At 61.2% G+C, this 16,092-nt stretch overlaps 1 protein-coding gene across 1 annotated transcript; it reads left to right on the forward strand.

Moving 5' to 3' along the window:
- Positions 1–910: 910 nt before the first annotated feature.
- On the forward strand, positions 911–13,478 carry LOC104578101 (septin-4). Its single transcript, XM_088529966.1, has 13 exons — positions 911–946; positions 2,370–2,507; positions 2,751–3,050; positions 3,205–3,298; positions 3,606–3,692; positions 5,753–5,876; positions 6,698–6,832; positions 6,982–7,099; positions 7,490–7,591; positions 7,998–8,094; positions 8,377–8,539; positions 12,763–12,862; positions 13,222–13,478. Exons 1-13 carry the CDS (start codon positions 911–913, stop codon positions 13,279–13,281), a joined length of 1,554 nt encoding a protein of 517 aa, XP_088386092.1. The 3' UTR covers positions 13,282–13,478.
- The last annotated feature ends 2,614 nt before the right edge of the window (positions 13,479–16,092 follow it).

The following is a 16,092-nucleotide window of genomic DNA, read 5'->3' on the forward strand; positions in this document are numbered from 1 at the left end:
GATGCACCCTCAGCCTCCCATCTCCCTGTCCTGCCTTCATCCATCCTTTATAGGAGGAAGCCCAGCTGGGCTCTTGAGGCACTCAGTGTCATCTGTTTTTAAGGTTGGGTGTCCCACTTTGATGTCTTCGTCCCCAGTGCTCCTGGTGGACTGGGATGGGCTGCACTGTGCTGGAGTCTCGTTCTTCCCAGCCTGTCCCATTTGTCTCATTGGCAGCCAGAGCAATGACTTGGAGTTGAATGGGGAAACTTTAATCGTTGAACGTAAAAATGTTGAGTTGTCAAACAGGCTTTTGTGGGAATGTCCCGGGTTTCTCCCGGCAAAGAGGCCCTGCTGGGGTGGCTGCTTGGGGCACAGGGAGCGGGAGTGGAGCAGGTCTGTGCCGTGACGGTGACAGAGATGTTTCCTCAGGCTGGGTGTCCTGCTGGGCTGCAGCCAATGTGCACGTGCTCAGAGCAGGTCACGGAGGTGCTCGGGGAGCCCCGTTCCCCTCGCTGTGTGTCCACACAGCTACCCTAGAGCTCCTCATGGACCTGCCCTGGCCAACAGGGCTTTGCTGCTCCATGATGGCTTGTCCCCTGCTCTCACACTACACAAATGGGTCAGGGAGCAGCAGGAGATGCAGAACACCCTGCTCAGCAAATGCTCTTGGGGTCCCTTCTCCCCTCCCAACTCTCGAGCTGTGCCCTGGTCCTGCCCAGCCCCACGTTGGTCCTGCTGTCCCCGCAGCGCTGTCCCCTGGGGCCAGCGGGGCTGCTGCCCTCCTTGTGCGCGGGGCAGGTGGCCGTGTGCGTGGCGTGAGCGCAGGGTGGAGTTATGCTAATGCTGCTCCCCGTCCCCTCTGTGAGCCACCGCCACCGCCAGTGCCGCTGTGTATCCCCTCCTGGCTGCGGGCGACCGGGGCTCCCACATGGCCACCTGCCCTGAGCTGGAGCGTCAGCGAGAGGTACGGGGGAGCTGCGTCCCGGTGGCCCTGGACGGGCAGCAGAGGGGCAGGAGTGGGTCGAGGCATCCGTGCACCAGGAGGGGCCTGGCTGGGATGCTGCGGGCAGAGGTGGGATGCTGCGGGAGGCCGTGTCTGGCTTCGCGCTGGGAGGTGGCTGGAGAAGGCTCCGGCACTGGCGCCCGTCCCGCGTGCTCTGCCAGTGGGATGGAGCAGCGAGGACTGGGCACGAATGCTCCGTGCCAGGCGTCACTGGGACCGTGACACAGGACTGCTCTGTGCCTGGGCTGGGGGACATCGGGGAGCCCCCGAAGGGCAGCAGAGCTGCAGGAGGAGCAGCAGCACCAAGGGGACGGGGACGCTGCTGGGGCCAGGCACGCTCGGAGGCTGTTGTGCCCCGTGCAGAGGGGAGCAGAGTCCCTGCGGGGTGCGGGGGCAGAGCGGGGAGGCTGCCTCCGAGCCCGCGGGCTTGTTTAGGCACTCAAGGTCGGCAGAGCGGGCGTGCGGGGAGAGGGAGCTGCGATTGCACAGAGCTGCTGAGGCTATCGATCTGCCCGCGCCGGGAGAGTGGAGCCGTGTGGGGAGCGCGGGGTGGCCGGGCAAGCGCCGAGCCCCGCGCCGTGACCTTGTTTCCAGCCCGCCGGCTGTGCGCGCCTGCGCTCGCCTCCAGCACGGCCGCCCTCCGCGGCCAGCGCAGCACGGGGAGCGCGTGCGGCCCCAACGAGGGGTCTCGCCTCGAGACCCTGAGGCAGAGGCCTGACCCCAAGCTCCTCAAAGGCTGGTGAGATCCACCCGGGGGCTCCTGGGGTCTCCTGGCAATCGCCATCTCCTCCTGGCCCCGAGCGTGGAGGCGATGGGGCCGCGGCCCCGGTGTGAGACCCACTCCTGCTGCCAGCTCAGGGAGGGGTCTCCGCGGTGCCAGCGCTGTCAGGAGCTGCTTCCGGCAGTGCCTGGGAGGCACCGCTTCTCCTTCTCCTCCCTCGGGTGCTTGTAAACAGGATGTGGTGAGATCCCTGCTCGGTGCACATCGCCAGAGCCCGCCCGGGAGCATACCGTGGGTCCCGCACCATGGGACCGCAGCAGCTCGTGGGACCAGCGTGCCTGGCAGCAACTAGCCCTCCTTCCTGCATCGCAGCTCCCTGCCCGACGTGCAGGCTCCCTGGGTGCGTGGGCAGATGATGGCTGCAAGTTACATTCCCCGTCCCAGCCATCTCCAAGGGCCACAAGGAAAGGTGGTGGTGGAGCCCCTTCCACCGTCCCTGGTGCAGGGACACCCAAGCGGCCCAGGGGGGTGACACGGGCAGGACCCTGCCAGCCGCCCCTCCTCCCTGCTGCTGCGGTGCGGGTTCCATCCAGCTCTTGCTGCTCTTCATCTCTTGGTCTGTCTCCCCGTCCCTGGCACACGCTAATCCTGTGCTTTGCACAGGCGGCCTGCGCAGGGGCTCCGGCTGGCCCGCAAGACCCCGAAGAGTACCGGGGTGCCCAGGCCCCCAGCGGGGCCGCACGGGCAGCTCCCCGTCCCCCGGAGCGCGAGGACTTGGCTGAGATCCCCGCGCAACAAGCTGTAAGCGCCCGCGCGGCCCCAGGGGCTGCATGGCACCGTCCCGCTCCTACCTGCTGCCTGTCCCCGGGCAGGAGGGACCGCGGGCTCCATCCCCCTCTCTGTCCCCAGCCGCCCTCGCGGTGCATGTGGGTGATGGCTGAGGCTTTGTGCTTGTGACACTGATGAGCAGGGCAGCGTGGGGCAGCGTGCCAGCCTCGGGCATCGCCTTCACTGCGCACTCTGTCCTCTCCGTCTCTCGGCCAGATAAAGCGCTTCCTCAAGGAAGACTCGGATGAGGCAGAGCTGGCCCAGTTCCTGAAGGACTATCCCGGTGGAGAAAACCTTCGGAAAGTGGAGCCCGAGGAGAGCCAGCGGGACGCCGGGCCCGGCCACCTGTTTTCCAGCACAGGCAGGGCCCCCGCCGATGACCCCGCGGATGACAGCAGGCCCTTCTCTCGGTGCCGGGCCATGGATTTCCAGCAGCACATCACGGCGCCCGCGCCGCCCAGCCCCTCGCGGCCGCGCAGCCCCTGGGGCCAGCTGGATCCCTACGACTCCTCAGAGGTAGGAGCAGCTCAAGGCTGGGAGGGTGCAGCAGCGGGGCTAGGGCGGAGGATGCTCCCTCCTGGGCATGGGATGGGATGGGAGCTGCAGGGCACGCACGGCCACGTCCTGCTGCATCTCCTTTCCCACGGCCCCTCTCTGCCTCTGCCGGCAGGATGACAAGGAGTACGTGGGGTTTGCGACGCTTCCCAACCAGGTCCATCGGAAATCTGTGAAGAAGGGTTTCGACTTCACGCTCATGGTGGCAGGTAGGTGCAGCCAAGCCTGGTGTGGCAGCTGGATGGGGGCTGAAGGTCCTGTCCATATCCTAGAGACTGGACCGTGGAGCTCTTTCCTGCTCCTTTTAGCTCTCTGCTGTCAGGACTGGATGAGCTGTTGCGTCCCCTGATCCTCGGCATGACCATGCAGAAGATTTCCCTAATATTTCTGGGCCTGTGGAGCCTTTGGCCCATCGGGCATCCCATTGGGCGGCCCCAAGGCTGGGCTGCCCAGAGGCTCCCAGCCCTACTTGTGTTCCTCTTGCACTCCCCGCATTGCTCTTCCCCTTCATCCTAGGAGAGTCCGGCCTGGGAAAATCCACCCTGGTGAACAGCCTCTTCCTCACGGACATGTATAAGGATCGCAAGCTCCTTAACGCCGAAGGTAAGAGGGGCGAGAAGGCTCAGGAGGCACCTTGGGGCGTGCAGGGGGCTGGGACAGGCGGCAGCACCTGCGAGCGGCGGTGCCGGTGCCCGTGCAGGGCGTCCTCCCGTGCGCTCCTCAGAGTCAAAGCACCAGGGATGCAGCTGCCTCCCGCCCGGCAGCCCCGATGGCTGCCGCATCGTCGTGGCCAGGCCAGCTGAGCCCCAGTGCTTTGTCCCGGCTCTCTAAGGACTGTGCCAGCAGCTGGGGCCGCGCTGAGTGAGCCCGGGGCTCGTTCCTGTGCCGGCCGGGCGGCTTTCGGGGCTGCTGGCAGGTGGTGGGGCTCTCACTTGCATATTCAGCAGGGTCCCATGCAGGGTGCCGCTTTAGTGCTGCGATTACCACGGTGGGGACCTTGCTGGGGGTGGAAGTGGCCTCTCTCCGCTGGCACCTCCAGCGGCGTCAATCAGGCGGGTGACAGCTCCTTGCGGCGCCCGGACAGGGCTCTCCAGTCCGTTGCTGATGAAAAGCTGTGCTTGTCTCTTTAGGGCTTTATTTGAAGCAAAAACACGCGCGGCCTCTTGCCAAGCGCCTGTCAGCGCAGGGCGCTCCGAGCTGCTGGCTCGGAACCGGGCGCTTCGTCCCTGGCAGCGCTGAGCCCCGTGACACGGGTCCTCCCGTCGCGGGGCTTTGTCCCGTGCCACGAAGCAGTGGGAAAACAAGCCCGAGCTTGCCGGCTTTCTGATGGACCCGAACCAAACCCTCGGATCCAAACAGCCGGGAGTCTGGGAAGGTCCAGGTCCGAGCCGAGGTCCAGGCAGAGGCCGCACTGCTTTGACGGGAGCTGGCTTTCCAATTAAAATAGCTAGGCAGCTTCGACCCCCCTTGGGTTGGAGAAGGCTGTTTAATTTGTCTCCGTTGCTAGGAGCTGGTTTAAGCTCGGAGCAGTATGTATGGATGTGGCCGCACAGAGATGTGAGTCCGCATGCAGCATTGAGGGATACCGGGATACAGGAACACGGGGGTATGTGTGGGATCCAGAGGCGATAGGGTCAAAGGAGAAGCTGCCGCATCCCAACAGATGGAGGATGGAGGGAGAGAAGGGCAGTTTGCCCGGCAGAGCCACCATCCCCTGTGTGTGGGATTCCTGGCTTGAGTTGAATCTTGCTGCTGAAATTCCAGGGATTTGTGCTTGTGGATTTGTTTGGGGGGGGGGGGGGGACTCATCTAGCAGCAGTGCTTACCTTGCGCTCTTGTTTTCCCGGTCATGTTTTCACACTGAGGGATGCCATGAGTTTCTCTGACTTTAAAGCTCTGGAGATGGAGCAGCATCCAGGCTGCTGTAGCTGAGACCTGGCTCAGGAGTCAGCAGGGAGTAAATGGGCACTGAACACAGTGACTTAGGGACACCAGCAGTCATGTGGCATCCTGTAGCCCTAGATGGTTGGTGTCTCTGACCTAGGGGCTCCAGCGCGTGGATATGGGAGAGTTGTGGCTTCAGGCCCAGGGCAAGCAGACCTTGATCTCTTGCTCTCACCTAGTGGTGAGCACTGGCCTGTCGTTGGAGCAGGAGCTCTCCCCTTCCTTGGCAAATGCTGGTGTTCACGGACAACCCTGCAAGATGTGCCACCAACCAGATGTGATGGGCAGCAAGGGGGCACTTGGTGGGATTCCTGTCTGGGCCTGCATAGCCAGGGCTTGGTCCCTGCAGCGGTACATGGAGGATCCTGCCAGAGCAGCGTCTCTGTGGCCACTGTGCTGGACCACGGTGCTCAGTAGGAGCTGGTCAGCTCCCCCAGGCTGCTCTTTCAAAATCCCCAAAGGCCCCATCCCCTCTGGACTGCAAATGCTTTCCCTATGTGCCAGGCAGCCCAGGGCATGGCTATATCGTGGGGAGCTGCAGGACAAGGGGGACCATGGAAGGATGGCTGGGCTGGAAAAGTCTCCTGAGGGCAAAGGGATGGGCTGAGATCGAGTGTATCCAAACCTGGCCTCGGCCCAGCCTGCATCCTGCTGCAGATGGAAACAGCCGCCCTTGCCCCGGGCTGCCCAGACTGTGGTGGTTTCTCTTGCCTTTCCAGAGCGCATCACGCAGACGGTGGAAATCACCAAGCACGTGGTGGACATCGAAGAGAAGGGCGTCAAGCTGCGCCTGACCATCGTGGACACGCCGGGCTTCGGGGACGCTGTGAACAACACCGAGTGGTGCGTCCTGCTGGGGGGCCGCGGCCTTGCTGGGCACTGCAATGGTGGAGGTTCTGCTGCGGGGCCCAGGGCAGTGCTCTGGTGGGCACGATGCGCCATGGCGCTCTGCAGCTCTCCGGCAGCTTTGGGTGAAGAGGGCCAGGGTGCTGTGGTGGCACGGGGCTGGGAGCGGTGGCATGGGGCAGGGTGCTCCGCTGGGAGCAGAGCTCAGGCTTGCTCCTGCAGGCTCCTTTGCATTAGCAGAGATGGCCACGCAGGGCCCAGACAGGAAGTAGCTCCTGAAGTGGGGCCTGTCTCTCGAAGTCTGGCGCTTACAGCTGCAAAGGAAGGAATCTGTGGCCTTGTCAAAGCCACCATCCTTCAAAGCACAAGAAGGTGCTAGGAACATCTACCCAGAAGGGCAGAGACTGGAGCAGGGGAGGGTTTGACCATCACACCAGAGATGTGTCCCGCAACCCTCTTCTCTGTGAGCCTGGCTGCCATTTGTGTGTCCTAAATCCAAACATCCCTGCTCAGCCCAGGAGCCAGGAACACAAGCCAGGGGGATGCTCAGCAGTGCTGCAAGCCTCCTGGGCACCCAGTGGCTCATGTGGCCACCACTGTCTGCCTCAACAGCCAGATCTTGCTAGTCTGAGAGACCAGCAGGGCTTGAGGACCAAGCTCGAGGAAAGGGTTGAGCCTGCAAACAGCACAGTGGGGCCTGGGACTCAGGGAGAGGGTTTCTCCTGGGCTGCTTGGGGCTGGGGAGGGCTGTGGGTCCTGCAGGATGGGCAGCCACCGACCCTCACGTCTCCTCTCTGCAACCCATCCTGCCCCTGTAGCTGGAAGCCCGTGGCTGACTACATCGACCAGCAGTTTGAGCAGTATTTCCGTGATGAAAGTGGCCTGAACCGCAAGAACATCCAGGACAACCGTGTCCACTGCTGCATCTATTTCATCTCGCCCTTCGGCCACGGGTATGAGCAAGCCCAGCCTCCCTGTCCCTGCTCAGCAGGCAGCTGCAGAGCATGCTGGAGGGTGCTGGGCACTGCCAGGGAAGCTCACAGCAACGAGTCTGTGGAAGAGGCTCTGCCATGGGGCAGCACTAACCATTCTCTCCTTGCAGCCTTCGTCCCCTGGACGTGGAGTTCATGAGAGCCCTGCACCAACGGGTGAACATCGTGCCCGTCCTGGCCAAGGCTGACACCTTGACACCTTCTGAGGTGGAGCGCAAGAAAAACAAGGTAAGAGGAGGCTGGGCAAAGGCAGGGTCGAGCCTGGCCTTGTCTAAGTGGCTCCCTGGGTGTTTGGATCCCCTCTCAGCTGCGGATTCTCTCCACCGCTCCCAGCCTGGGCTTCACCAGAGAGCATCCTCTGTGTCTCCACTGCTGCAGGGGTCCCTGCTTGCCCATGTGTCCCCCAGGGGTGCATTTCTGCAGCGCTTGGCTGGGGCCTGGATGGCTACAGAGGAGTGGTGGGAAGTGTGACAGCCACTCTGGGTCCGTGGAGAGGGTAGACTTGTTTTATGGGTCTGTGGATCATGGACACGGGGGCTGTTGGCCCATTTATGGCCTTTCCCACCCTGTTTTTGAGGGGCCAGGGCCCTGTCCACCAGCTAGACTGTCTGTGTGCAGATTCGGGAGGAGATTGAACAGTATGGGATCCGCATTTACCAGTTCCCTGAGTGCGACTCAGATGAGGATGAGGAGTTCAAGCTGCAAGACCAGGCGCTGAAGGTGGGTTGGGCTCCTCCACCCTCTTCTTGGAGGGCAGAGCTCCAGGGGAGGGAGGGCCCATCACCCTTGGTGGACTGTTTGCAATTCCCTTCGGTGCTGTATAAGTCCCCAGGCAGCCCCAGCAGTCCCACTCCGAACACATCACCATGGCCTTGGTGGTGCCAGCCATACCCTGGCCACAACTTGGCCAAGTGACCGCCCCTAGGATCAGGTTGGAGTGGAGAAAACAGTACAGTGATCACTGCTGACCTACGTGGCACTTTCTATAGCCAGGCTTCCTGGGCGTCTTGGCCGATCTGTGCTAGATACAGCAGAGACCAAAGCACGAAGACACCTGGGGGTTGTGAGGCACGGGCAGTGCAGCAGGTAGGACTGAGCCCTGCTAACCCTCGTGGTCTTCTTGCAGGAGAGCATCCCATTTGCTGTGATCGGCAGCAACACGGTCGTGGAGGCCAAAGGCCGGCGTGTCCGTGGGCGGCTCTACCCGTGGGGCATCGTGGAAGGTAATGCTGTGGTGGCAGCCAGCAGCTCTGTGCCACAGGCTGTGCTCCCAGCACTGTCCCCAATGCCCTGTCAGCCCTTGGGGAGCTTGTGGGGCACAGGGACACTACTCACCCTTTCTCCATGCAGACAACAGTCTGCTTTCTCCAGTGTCACCCTCCCATCTGGCCTAGTTATCTGCTGTGGGGTCCCCAGGGTGGGCTCTGCCTGTCCCCCAACCCATCCCGGTAGGTTTTGGGGGATGCAGGGAGCTGGTTGTCTTCTAACCGCTGCTTCCCCCGCAGTGGAGAACCCGGCCCACTGCGACTTTGTTAAGCTGCGTACGATGCTGGTGAGGACGCACATGCAGGACCTCAAAGATGTGACGCGAGAAACCCACTACGAGAACTACCGCACCCAGTGCATCCAGAGCATGACCCGCATGGTGGTGAAGGAGAGGAACCGCAAGTATGGGGCAGGAGAGGGGGGCCGTGCTGGGAGCGGGGTTTGGGCCCCAGGATGTGCCAAGGCCCTGGGATGGGAAATCATCCTTTCTCAGAGCTGTTTCCCCAAGCCAGGCATTTCCATGGCCCATCACAAGTAGTAATTTGAGGTGTCCATATTGCAAAGAGCCGGTCCAGGCACTTTGTGCCATGCTGGGCACTGCTGCTGTGTGCTGGGTGAGGAAGCCTTGGTACCAGGGTGGGGCACTTCTGCTCGGCCAGTCTTGCAGTGCAGCTGGGCTGAGTCCAGCTTGAGGGGCCACCCTGAGAGCAAGAGGGACCCTCTGTCCCTGTGTGCCGGAGGAGTAGGAGAACAAGCAAGCCAAGGGGGTGGGTGGCTCCTCCATCTGCACATTGCACCCGAGTGGTGGGACCAGGGCTGCCCCAAGGGAGGGTGGACAGGGCCCACAGCGTGTCCTCCCTCAAGCAGGACGAGCCGCAGTAGAGGTCCTGCGTGCCCCTTGGGTCCTCAGCAGGGACAGGATGTGAGCAGACTTGTCCCCTACACGTCTCCACTGCTCTCTGTGGGGTGCGGGCAGCCAACTCTGACTTTGGGGCACTATCCTCCTCCTGAGTGGCCCCAATACATGGTGGCAGCACCTGGGGGACCCCCAGAAGCAGGGTGAGCAGTGCAGGATGCAGAGTAGCTCCTCCGGGCCCAGTCCACAGCTTGCAAGGCCGAAGGCCTGGCTGCCATTGCCAAGCCCAGCTCCGGGCACCTGGCCCTTGGTGGGCACCTCCGTGGTCTGCACAGGGCCGGTGGTGCCCCCAGACCCACCATGGGATGCAGGGAGCCTGGGGAGGCGCTGGAGGGTGTCGGGCTGAGCGGCAGCGCGAGGCCTGTCTGAGCTCGTCTCTCCATGTGTGCCGCTTTGCTGCGGGAGCAGGAGGGACCCCTCCACGCTGAGGCTCTGCTGTGCCGACTGCTCCGCAGACTGAGCCCGGCAGTGCCCCCCGCCGAGGACTGCGGTGGCAGCGGGCCGGCCACATCCCCGCCGCCCTCCTCCGTCTCCACACGTGCTGCAGGGCCGGGTCCTGCTGGACACTCTATAAAGTTCTTGTTATCAAAGCCTGTCTTGGTCCTTCTGTGTGTGCACAGAGGAGGGAGCCCCAGTCCGGCCCGCGCCGGTGGCTGCAGAGGTGGCCGTGTCCGGCCCGGGCTCTGCAGGGGTGCATGGGGAGAGCTCCCCCGGGACCCCCAACCCCTGGCGCTCCAGGATGCCCCAGGTGGCAGCGGTGAGGCCTGGTGCCCGTGGCTGAGGTAGCCCAGCACATGGAGGGGGCAGCAGTGCCGCGCAGAGCGAGGTGCTGTGAGTGCACATTGCACCCATAGGCAGCGCGCCCATGGCGGGTGCAGGAGGGTGCCAGGCCGGCTGGGATTTGTCCTCAGACTCAGCCAGGCACGGCAGGATCAGGGAAGTGACAGAGCCCCTGCTTGGCTCCGCTGCCCTGGCGCCCCCCTGCCAACATCCCCAGGGGCCACCTGCGCACAGGAGCACATGGCACTGAGGAACCCGTGCCAGGCGTGGGTCATGCGGGGCCTGTTTCGAAGTGTGTGGCAGGCAGATGCAGCCACACCAGCACCTGCGGAGGGGGAAAATGAGCACGGGCAGTTTGAGCCATGCCAAGCGTTTGTGTTGGCAGGACTTCCGAGGTGGCTGATGCTCTTTGTCACAGAGCAGGGCTGGTCACGGCTGCTTGGGCTCTGTGAGGCCTCGACCCTGAGTGCCCGAGCCCTTCAGCCCGCAAGTGTCCTCCAGGCCCAGGGCTGATACCACCGCTCATCCTGGCAGGGGTGGTGGCACCTCCAGGTTTGCCATGGCCTTGCTGCATGACCACGGTCCTGCCTGGCCCCCAGCTCCCATGCACTCACCACAGCTCCTATGCTCTGTGAAGCAGGGGGTGCATTTCGTGGTGGACAGGTACTCCAGGCCTGAAGGTTGGAGAGGGGAAGTGTCAGTCCGTGGAAGTGCTGCTTCAGCCCGTCTTGGTGCGTGGGAGGCCAGTTTAGGCAGGTCATGTGGAGGAGCTGCTGCTCTTTTTAGGAAGAGACTGTGGTGGGCACTGCCCATCCCAGCTCCCTGCAAGCTCGACCCATCCTCAGCACCCACCTCTAGCCTGAGTCGAGGTGCTGCTTGTTCCTTGCTGCATGGGCTGGAGGAGGAGGAGCTTGCCGCAATCCCAGCCAGCTCTGAAATCACCCCTATGGCAAGGAATGCATCTTGGTGAGGTTGGCACCAAGAGACAGAGATGTCCGAGGTGGTTCACGATGTGACCAGAAACCAGCATTTGCCTTTGCACACTCGGAGATATGCCAGTGCAGTTGGAATCCTGCAGATTAGCTACCAAGCTTTGCATCCAGAGGCGCTGAAAAGCAGTGGCTCGTTCCTGGTGCTGAAGAGACTGCAGCAGCACGTGGCACACCGCGTGATCATTAGTAGCAGCAATGACATCCCAGAAACGTGGATCGTGCACTGGGTCAATGCATGGCCTCTGGCAGGACACAACTGATGGCTGCGAGGAAACAGGTCCCTTCCAGTGCTGTCCTTGTGGGAGACACGATTGATTTGGTCTGACCCACTCCTGTCTGAGTGGACGGGCCCTTGACATGATGCCCAGAGCTCCTACCACAGGAATATGTGTTAGCTGAAGTGCATTTCCTCATCGATGATCGTTGGAAGCTGCATGGAGCAAACTCAAAGCTTGCCGGGAAATGGACAGTCACGCTCCATCAAGCTTGTTACACCTCATCCTGCAGCACCGGAGATCTGGGGAAAATGGGAAGCACTGCACTTAAAAGATTTCAAAGCATCTGAAAAAAAAGATATTTGGCAGAAACACAATGCCTTCGGCGAGCAAGATGGGATGCCGTGTGCTCACTGAGTACCCGGTGCCAAGGCCTGGCCCCTGCATGGCTGTGGGTACCGCTGCAGCGCAAATAGCCAGCTGGGATGACAGAGCTGCAGCCATCAGCCTTGTGCAGGAGGTGCAGGGTGTCTTGAGCTGGCTCTGAAGTAAACCATGGCTGTCCTCAGGGACACGGGACCTGGCACTTGCTGTGAGGATGGCTCGGTGCAAGCTGGAAGAGAGAGCTCAGCTTTGGTGACATGCTGAAATGGGCTTTCTGGCCACATTCGAGCACTTCTATTTTTCACTTTCCCTTCCCCAAGATGGGAATCCTGGAGATTTCGCTCTGAATGCTTAACGTGAGATTGCGCTATTGCAGGGTCTGGGTTTTGTTGTGTTCTTCGGCCTTGTGGCACGCCAAAGCCCAGCATCACCAGGGCTGAAATAGTAATTGCAGTAAATGCGGAGGACACATAGTGAGACAGAAGCATCGCTGTCTTCACTAGATCAACAGGATCTGCTCGTGTAAGGAAACAAACACGTTTTTCTTGGTGACATGGATTGTTCCCAAAAGCCACAAGATCCTGGTTGATCTAGAGCAGAGGCTGGATGTGGATCTGTCCCAGAGCTCTTATTCTTCAAGGAAGAGCTGAACTTGCAGGCATGCAAAGGCATGCAAACTGTATCTTCTGGATTCAATGTGTAGGGTGAAAAGACATCCCAAAGCCAGCCCTGATTAGAGTAGGACATCTCCTGAACTGCAGTGTTACAGCACAGACCAAAGCCAAACTCCCTTCCTCCTGGTGGGCAAGTCAGAGAGTCACTTAGGAAGGGATTGAGGGAGACACTTGGAGTTTCCTGTCCAAGTGCTGCCCAGACCAGGGCTAACTCCAGAGCTGAGAGAGGTGCTCAGGGCCTGTCCAGGTGAGTGTTGAATATCTCCAAGGATGGAGATGTCACCACCTCCCTGAGATCCATCCCAAGGCTGTGGTCCTCCTGTGGGAAGGAGCATTCTCTGAAGGTCTGGCGGGAATTTCTCTCATTGCAACTTGGATTCGTTGTCTTTTACCTTTTCTCTGTGTGTCTCTGTGGAGGCTCCGCCTCCATCTTCTTGGTGCCCCCCTTCGGGTGGCTCAGGGCCGTGATTAGCTCAGGGCTGCAGACCCCTGGCTACACAGAGCTGTGCCTGTCCCCAGGCTCCTGCATCCCCCAGGCCCACACCAGCTCTGATGCCTCTGTTCCACGCCACATCAAGGGCTGGAGAGGGGGGTTTTCTGGAGTATGGTCTGGGTGGCATGGCTATAGAAACTCCCTTGTCTTCTCTCTCTTTGCCCCTTGTAGCAAGCTGACGAGGGAGAGTGGGACGGATTTCCCCATTCCCGTCATCCCCGCAGTGCCGGACGCGGAGACGGAGAAGCTCATCCGGGAGAAGGACGAGGAGGTGAGTGCGGGTGGGCTGGGAGGCAAGGGCAGATGATCTGAGACCCAGGGGCTCTTGGAAGCACCCCCTGCGGGCCAGTGTCCCCTTGTCCCCTCCTGGTGACACCACTGAGAAGGAAGAGCCTTTCTGTGGCATCCTGTCAGTGGCAGGACTTCATGGTCCTTCAAGCATGAAGTCAGGGTGAGGAGACACTGGAGAAAAATTTTGAGATTTTCACCTAAAACAGAGCTTCTGTTGATACCAATCTGCTTGGGATGTTGACTTGGGATCTGTTTGAGAGGGAGCTGACATTGACTGGGGGACACTCACAGTGTGGGTGTCCAGGGAGATGCCAGGTCCCATTGCTCTATCCCTTCCAGCTGCGGCGCATGCAGGAGATGCTCCAGAAGATCCAGAAGCAGATGAAGGACTCTCACTAGCCCTCTCCTCCTCCTCCAACCCTGCCCCACTCAGAGACCAGAAATGTTTACATCACGCTACATCCTGTCCAAGCCAAGCTAGAAAACTCGGTACCAACAACACACCTATCACCTTAAGCTGCTGCAGTTATCGCCTTATTGAATCTTGCAAAGCTTGTCCTCCAGGGACGTCGAGGAGACACGGCTCCCTTCGCCCCGGGCTGCCGGCTGGCGCGTGCCCTGGGCCTCCCTCCATCAACTCGTGTCCTGTCCGTGTCCGTGTGCCGCTTTCCTCCTGTCCCCGCTGCCTCAGCTTTTGCTCTGTTTTCTCGTGGAGCTCGTGGCCTGCTGCGTGCCCTCTGCTTGCTCCCTGTCCCAAGACCCAGTGGCTTAAGGAAAGGTAGCCCAGGGGCCAAAGTGAGAGACCAAAAACCCTGCAGGCTGGTGTCCTACACCTGGAGAGCAAAGTTCCTCGCTGGGAACCTGTGCGCGGATGCTCTGCAGGGTCCCTTCCAGCGCAGCAACCCCCTAGAGCAACGCTGGAGAGGACAGCCCTTGCCAGCGGGGCCGTCCTGGGGTTCTTGGATGGGGGGACAGATCCCGGGAAGGGCCATCTGCGTGGCAGGGAGCGAAACAGCACCAGCACCATCCCTGGGGCTGAAGTGATGGCTGTTCGTGCGGATACGTTGGGCTGGGACCTCCCCAGCCCACAGGGTGCTGTGGGTGCAGCCTGGACCCGCACCCATCCCTTGCTGGGTGTTTCAGCCTCTGGAGCTCCCCGTCTTTCTGTCCTGTCCCTGTGTCACCCAAGGATGTCCCCAGTGTGGCTTCCCTTTTAAGCACTGCTGTGTCTCCCCGCTGGCAGCCCCTGGGCGTCCCGGGCCCCAGGGCACTGGGGCTGTGTCGCATGAGCAAAGAAATCAGTCTGGACCCGAAGCCTCTGGTCCCCCCAGCTCCCTGCCTGGTAACTGAGGAAGGCGGAAGGAGATGGAGAGGCTCTGGAGACAGGAGCTGGGAGCAGTGGGATCGCTGGGAGGGAGCTCACACTGGAGACCTTTACCCGTCCCCATCAGGGCCAGCACCGGGGCCACCCAGCGAGCTGGGGAAACCTCCCGGGTAGCTGGCAGCAGCCGCCCGGGCCCAGCAATGTCCCAAGGGTCCACGTGTCTTGGCTTGAAGGTGACTGCGGTTATCTTGAGGATCAGCGTAGATGTCGCGGGGCGTTTGGGAAAATGCCTGTCGTGTGCGTGACCTGCGTTCCTGAGTTGGCTGCAAGCCTGGGGGGTCCCTTCTCCCACTGCGCTCACGGGAAGGGGCCCCTCAGGGCCTCTTAGTGCTTTCAGATTCCTTTTTTAATCTCGCTATTTTCTTACAGAAATACCTACCTTTGCATGACAGTCATAAATGCATTTATTAAGTATTATAAAGAGTATAGGTTTATAAATTCTTATAGATCTAGTGGAAATATTTTTATCCCTCCACAAAAGTTCTCAATAAATACGGCTGACTTGGCTTGTCTGCAGTGGTTGTTTTCGCTTCCACACAACTGGCCGCGCACATCACCCTCGGGCGCGCCTGCCACGGAGGATGGAGGATGGCAAGGAAAAGGCCACTGCCCCCTTGCTTCTGGCTGCCCTTTTCCTGGCAAGGTGCCAGGCCAGGCTCCTGGAGAGCCTGGACCTGCCCTCTTTGTGGTTGATTCCCAGAAGTGGATGGGGGTTCTGCACGCAGGGCAGCCAGCATTGCTGCTATGAGTGGGATGGGGGGATCACAGATGGGAGGCTGGAGACATCCCTGGCAACCCAAACCCCCACGGGACCCGGCTGAGGGGGGAGCAGGTCCAGGCTCCTGCCCTTCCTGCACTGCCTTTGGTGCCTGGCCATGGCCCCTGGGGCGCTGCTGGCCACGGGGCAATAACCCCGGGCACTCGGCCTGGCCGGGTCAGCTCTGCATGTACCAGGTGCCCAAGGGTGGCCCCAGTCCAGGGCTCTACGTGCACTGGCTGCCGGGCTTCTGCCGGCGGGGTGAGCATGTGGCACTGGGACGTATGAACCCACAGCTCTCCTCTCCTTGCAGCAGGTACCCTACACTCCTCCCCCTGCACCACAATATCCTTTAACCTGCTCCTGGGTATCCTCCACTCTGGCTTCTTCCCCTTGCATCTTTCTCTCTTTCAGGCTGCACCCTGCTAGCCAACCCCTGCATACTGCTGATCACCCTGCATCCTCCTAGCCTCCTCCTGCACCCCGCTAGCCAGTGCTGTCTGCTAAAGGAAATGAGGATGTGAACAAACTTCCTCAAACGCATACAGGGAATGGCCGCCAAGGCCGGGTCGAGAGTGTTCGCCTCCCAAAGGACTGGCGGGAGCAGGGTCACGGGTCCGACGTCGGGAAAGCAGCCCGGCTTCCAGAGCGGCTGGGAGCAGGGCGAGCCGGGGAGGGAAAGGGCCTGTTCTCTGTCCCTGCAGGGCTTCAGGAGCAGCTGGGCAAAGAGCTGCCAGCCGAGACAGCCTGGGACAGTGGGGGACACTCTCTGGTCCCTTGGCCCTGCTCTCTGGGATGCAGGAACCAGCAGGTGTTTGGTGCAGCCAATTGCCCTGCACAGGGGTACAAACGAGCTGCATAGAGGGGCCAGTGAGCATGGTGGCAAGGGAGAGCCAAAAGCTGCATGAGATGCATTTTAGGGGCTAATCCACACAGGTGCAAGCCCAGGGACAGAGAATTCTGCCCAGCCCCATCTGGGTACACAGCGCAGCTTTGGGAGCTGGTGGAAAAGCACATCCCCATGCACTCACACAGATCTGGCACAAAGCCCTTCCTTCCCCCTCTGTAC

Source organism: Tinamus guttatus, unplaced genomic scaffold (genome assembly GCF_059628265.1).
Source record: "Tinamus guttatus ecotype Peru unplaced genomic scaffold, ASM5962826v1 Tinamus_guttatus_pri_ptg000356l, whole genome shotgun sequence".
Lineage (NCBI taxonomy): Eukaryota > Metazoa > Chordata > Aves > Tinamiformes > Tinamidae > Tinamus > Tinamus guttatus.

Excerpts from the sequence above, each read along its gene's own strand:
- LOC104578101 (XM_088529966.1), top strand. The coding sequence starts at position 911 with ATGGCCACCTGCCCTGAGCTGGAGCGTCAGCGAGAG. Across the intron at positions 2,508-2,750 it reads AGATCCCCGCGCAACAAGCT|ATAAAGCGCTTCCTCAAGGA; the intron begins GTAAGCGCCCGC and ends TCTCTCGGCCAG. Across the intron at positions 6,833-6,981 it reads ATCTCGCCCTTCGGCCACGG|CCTTCGTCCCCTGGACGTGG; the intron begins GTATGAGCAAGC and ends CTCTCCTTGCAG.